The sequence below is a fragment of the Manacus vitellinus genome, unplaced genomic scaffold, assembly GCF_001715985.3.
Source record: "Manacus vitellinus isolate BGI_N305 unplaced genomic scaffold, ASM171598v3 scaffold_102_pilon, whole genome shotgun sequence".
In the NCBI taxonomy this organism is placed as follows: Eukaryota; Metazoa; Chordata; class Aves; order Passeriformes; family Pipridae; genus Manacus; species Manacus vitellinus.
The window spans coordinates 439,422-444,984 of NW_021938808.1; the positions used below are offsets into that span (position 1 = coordinate 439,422).

Here is a 5,563-nt window from a genome sequence, read left to right on the forward strand (position 1 = left end):
TGGTTGGGATACCTGGAAATGGTTGGGATACCTGGAAATGGTTGGGATACCTGGAAGTGGTCGGGCCGCGGTGGCAGCGGACGTGGAGCGCAAGCCGGGCTTTTGTTTTGCAGATTCATGCATTGATCACAGGCCCATTTGACACGCCTTATGAAGGGGGTTTCTTCTTGTTCCTGTTTCGCTGTCCTCCAGATTATCCCATCCACCCACCCCGGGTCAAACTGATGACAACGGGAAATAACACAGTGAGGTTTAACCCCAACTTCTACCGCAATGGGAAGGTCTGCCTGAGTATTCTGGGGTAAGAGGAGACTTTGGCTCTTTTCCTGGCAGTCAGGAGGTGCTGCAGGCCCTGTGCTGCCTCGTGCTCCCTCTCTGCCCGTCGGGCCCCGGTCCTGCCCCCACACTTGTGCTTGGGTGCATCTTTGTGCTTCTGTGGAGTTGTGTGCAGAGTCAGAGCCATAAAGCAGCACAAATCCCTCTCCTGAAATAAGGGTTTCACTTGCCTTTAAAAGCACCTGAGAATGGAGAGAGCCAAGCACAAAATTCAGGGGATTTTGCTGCTTTTTCTCCTGCTTCCCCTTGCAAACCCTCTGACCAAGCACTGCACTTCCTCTGCTTTTGCACTTTCCAGCCTGGTCCTTAATGTTGTTTAAATGTAGGTTTTTGTGGTTTTAATTTCCTCTCTCCATATGGGCTTAAAAATAAATAAATAAAACAAATTGGAAAAAAAAAAAAAAAGCTGCTAAGAACTTCCTTGAGAGCCATTTGACTGCTCTGGGCTTCCACCTCCACTGAGGCTGTGGGGCTGAGCTGTGGGTGGGATGAGTTAAAAGCACAGCTCCTGTGCTGCCTGTTCCAACAGGCTCCACTGCTGCCAATCCTTGTTCCTCACCTGCTGGAGTTTTGAACACGGGAAAGTCCTGGTTGAATGAAGAGTTTCCCAGAGAAACTGTGGCTGCCCCATCCCTGGAAGTGTCCAAGGCCAAGGTTGGGTGGAACTTGGAGCAACCTGGGCTGGTGGAAGGTATCCCTACCCATGGCAGGGGGTGGAATGAGATGGAGCTTGAAGGTCTCTTCCCACCCAAACCATTCCAAGAGAAGGGGCAGCAACAGCTGGATGTGATCACCCCCCAGGAATCTGAGTCCTGGTGTGGCTGTAAAGCTGCCTTTCCTGGGATGGTTCCAGCAGTGCTGTGGCTGTGCCCCAGAGCTGGTCCCAGCAGCTGATGGGTCCTGGCAGGGAGATGGATCCTGCTGGGAAACACCTTCTTGAGCCACGAGCTGGATGCCAACACCTGCCAGTGGGCAGGACATGCAGGGCATGCCCCTGTCTGAGGGGCCTGAATGCCCAGCAGCTCCCCCAGCAGCTGCCCTGTGGAAAGGTGAATTATTGAAGGGTGAACAAAGAGCCTGGGCCTGAGCAGGGGTGGGAAGCGCAGAGGGAGCCGCGAATAAAAGGATTTAGGAAGAGGATATGTGGGTCAGCACATCCTCCCTGAGCTGACAAGGAGGCAGGGCTGGAGCTGGAGCTGGGATATTAAGGGCAAGCAGCAGAACAGCTTTTTCTGCTGCTGCTGTTCAGTGCAAAGGGTTTTGCTGCCCCGTGTGTGAGACGAGCCCCTCGTTCCCGTGAGCTCGTGCTTTTGGGGCAGTGCTGGTGCTGGGGGGCTGCAGGGCTGCAGGAGTGATGGGCCTGGTCGAGTCTGGAAGATCAGATTTCAGTTCTTAGGAGTTATTCCTGACCTCAGACAGTGCTGGTAGCTTGGGTTGCTCCAGGCTGCTGAGTGGGGTGACAACCAGAGCTTCAGAATTCCCCATTACTTCCCTGTGATTCCTGTGTCTGTTAGTGGAGTGAGGTTTGTCAGCCTTGTGGTGACAAGCTGAGAGAATAAGCTACTTTGACCCTGAAAACTTTCTCAATGTCCAGTGCTGTTCTACCTGTGGCAGCTCTTTCTCCCCCTGTGCCTTTCTCTGGGGTCCAGGTGTGGTTTGTGAGCGTTGCTGGTGCAGGGATGGTGCTCCCTGACCCAATCCTGCCTGGTTCATTAATTGCTGCTTTTCTGTTTTGCTGCCCCAGCACCTGGACCGGGCCTGCCTGGAGCCCAGCTCAGAGTATCTCCTCAGTCCTCATCTCCATCCAGTCCCTGATGACTGAGAACCCTTATCACAACGAGCCCGGCTTCGAGCAGGTGAGACTTGGAGCTGGAGCTTCCCTGCACCCCTCGCTCCTGGTGGCAAATCCCATGCTGGAACTGGGATCAGAAGGAGCTGAGGTGGCTTGGCTCTTTCCCAGCTCGAGCTGGAGGGGGAGTACAAGCCAGCTCTGAAGCAGAGGCTGCTGAGCTCACCTGAGTGTGAGGGAAGGGGAGAACACGAGTTGCTGGGGACATGGGATGGCTCTTCCTTTCCCTGCTACACCACTCCTGGAATGGCTTCCCTGGGCCATATTGTCCTGCAGGAACCAAACTGCTCAGGTTTTCCTGGTCTCCTGGAGGGGGGCAGCTTTCTGTGCCAACTTTTTCACTGCATTTGTCTCCACCCCGTGCGAGTCCAGGGCTCTGGGGGCACATCAAACCCTGCCAGCTCTTCCTGTGCTGTGTGAATCAGCTCAACAGCACAGAGCTGTTGGGGGTTCATGCACCAGTGCAGCTTGGCAGGCCCAGGAGGGAGGGATGAAGAGCCCCTGCAGAGGTTTGGACTCACTGGCCCTAACTGTGTTGGCAGGAGAGGCACCCTGGGGACAGCAAGAACTACAACGAGTGCATCCGGCACGAGACCATCCGGGTGGCAGTGTGTGACATGCTGGAAGGGAAGTGTCCCTGTCCCGAGCCTTTAAGGTATGGAAAAGAGCAGGAGGGGGTGGGGGAAGCAGGATAAACTGTTCCTGAGCTCCTGGGAGCTGCTCTGCCTGGCCCAGCCGAGGCTTTGCCCCCCTGCAGTGGGTGGCTGGTCCGGGTGGTGCCCAGGAGCTGTGCCAGGACAAAGGCCTGTTACTGAGCACAATGGCTGCATCCTCTGGCTTGGGTTTGGGAATAAATGGGCCTTGTCCTCTGGGGAAAAAAAATCCTGGAGGGAGGAGGGCACAGCTGTTGTGGAAACACGTGCAGCATCCCTCAGCTGCAGGGCTCTGCAGTTCCTTGGCTCTGTCCTGCCTGTCTGTGCCCTCTGAGGGACACACACAGGGTGTCCCAGACAACTCCAGGAACTGGAACTAGTGGGATGGGGTGACCCTGGGTGATGTGACTGTTGGTGTGTTGATTGTTTGCCCTCTGCTTGCATTCAGGGGTGTCATGGAGAAGTCCTTCATGGAATACTACGACTTCTACGAAGGGGTGTGTAAAGAGAGGCTGTATCTCCAGGGACAGACCATGCAGGTGAGTGCCAGCCAGTTCCCCTGGTGACAAGGGGCTGTGGTTGGTGACAGACCAGTGTGCAGCACCAGAGGTGGATCTGGGAGATCTGTACTCCAGCTTTGAACCAGCCACGGAACTGAGACCTGAGGGGTTGCTGTGGGTGCAGCACTGCCATCCCCAAATGCAGAGGGCACACACAGAATATCTCCCAGGCTGTCAGATTCCTGAGGGCTGGGCCTGAGATGCTCTCCAGGCAAGCAGGTGCTGCTTTCAGCCCTGGCAGTGGCACAGTTTGCTCTCCCCTGGTGCAGTTTGCTTTCACATCCAGGTGATCCAGTGCTGGTGGCAGCTGAACTCCAGTGCAGCCTTTTCCTGCTGGGTCACTGGTGGAGTTTCTCTTTTTCTGAGGCTCCTTTGCTCAGGCAGCAGATGAGACCTTCTCTCTGCCACTCCTTGCTCTGTCAGAGGAGGTGCAGAGCGGCTGAGGGAGGAACAGGGAGGATACAACAGACACATCCAGACAGGTGGAATCCAGGAGCTCCTTTCTGCAGGGAAGGAGACTTTACAGACCACATTGCCAAGCTGTTTGCATGTGAACAGATGTGTCTTCCTCCCTCATCCACCACCTCTCCTCTGACTCATTGAGAAATCCCACTGCTAGGGAAAGATGGAGGTGGTTGATTTAATGATCTCGTGTCTCCGAGCCCTTTTTTTTCCCTCTCAGTGCTGTGTAATTCATAAATTGGAAGCACTCCCAAAGCAGGAGAGTTATGTTTGGAGTGAGAAATTCCCCTGAGGAGTGCCTGTGCTCGACTCAGAGCTGCAGGGAGTAGTGAACTGAGGGTGTGGTGCAGTTTGGTGGCATGAGGGTTGTCTGGTGTGGCCCCCTCTGGTTTCTCCTTGCAGGAGCTCAGTGCTGTCCCCAGGCTCTGAGAGGATCCCTGAGTTGTGCTCAGTTCCCAGAGGGGATGGTGCCATGCCTGGTTTTCTGCTCACTTGTAAACAGTAGCACAGGAAGCCTGAAAACAAGGTGCTGGAGAGATGATATCATTGTTTTCATGAGTATTTGAAATGAAGTCACCCCAGGCTCAGTATCAGTTGAGTCCTTGCCAGATGTGCTGTTTTGTTAATTCTGGGGCCACATGTTGGCTTGTACCAAAGATTCCCATCAGATAGGACAGCACAAACCCCACCAGCACCTCATCTAACCCTGGCAACGTGTCTTTGACCTGGGATGGGCATAAAAGCAACAAATGTTAAATAACCCTCAAAGACTTTGTGCCCCTGACTTGGCTACAGCTCAGCTGGGGCCTTGATTTCGGGTGGGAATGGTGATGCCTTTCATTTGGATGGGCTCTGTAGCACTAATTTGACTTGTGGTGAGGTCTTTGGCCTCTGGATTTTAGAGACTCAGATTTGTGATGTTTTCCCTGGACCAAATCTTTGAGGCAATCTCCTTCCCCGAGGCTGGCAGTCGAAATCCAGCCCGTGTCTGCTCGGCCTTTCACCTGGTTTGAAGTTTTACTTGGGTTTGTAACGCTCCCCAAACAGAAAATGTAAAAAAAATACATTAAAAAATCAAAAAATATTAAAACATCATCACCTCTGCCATGACAGGGAGGTGATGGGATGGGATTTGACCCTGAATTCTTGGAATGTTTATGCACAGTTATTACACAGCTGGAATAGCCCTTGGCAGAGGGCTGATAGGCTGTGTTTACTGGCTCATCCCTGCTTTTCTTTCAGGGTCCTTTCCGTGAAAAGGACAGTTTTTATGCACAGTTATTGCACAGTTGGAATATCCCTTGGCAGAGGGCTGATGGGCTGTGTTAATGGGCTCATCCCTGCTTTTCTTTCAGGATCCTTTTGGTGAAAAGGACAGTTTTTATGCACAGTTATTACACAGCTGGAATATCCCTTGCCAGAGGGACGATGGGCTGTGTTTACTGGCTCATCCCTGCTTTTCTTTCAGGATCCCTTCGGTGAGAAGCGAGGCCACTTTGACTACCAGTCGCTGCTGGTGCGTTTGCAGGGGATCCGGCAGAGGGTGCAGGAGAGGCACCAGCAGGAGCCCCCGGAGATGGACTCAGAGAGCAGCTCCTCCGAGACAGAGACGGACCCGCAGGGCTGCTCCAAAGCTTAGGGGGGGCTGCTCTGCCCACAGCCCCGACAGACTCCACCACCCACCCACTGCCAGAGCAGGGACA

The 5,563-nt window shown here is 53.9% G+C and overlaps 1 protein-coding gene across 1 annotated transcript in view; it reads left to right on the plus strand.

Moving 5' to 3' along the window:
- Positions 1–5,563, plus strand: part of UBE2Z (ubiquitin conjugating enzyme E2 Z) — a 7,908-nt gene extending 2,345 nt beyond the window's left edge. Inside the window, exons 2-6 of the mRNA XM_029963428.1 lie at positions 114–301; positions 2,081–2,192; positions 2,728–2,840; positions 3,287–3,377; positions 5,329–5,563. Coding sequence (XP_029819288.1) covers positions 114–301; positions 2,081–2,192; positions 2,728–2,840; positions 3,287–3,377; positions 5,329–5,499 — 675 coding nt within the window. The 3' untranslated portion in view covers positions 5,500–5,563. The remainder of the gene's footprint in view (positions 1–113; positions 302–2,080; positions 2,193–2,727; positions 2,841–3,286; positions 3,378–5,328) is intronic.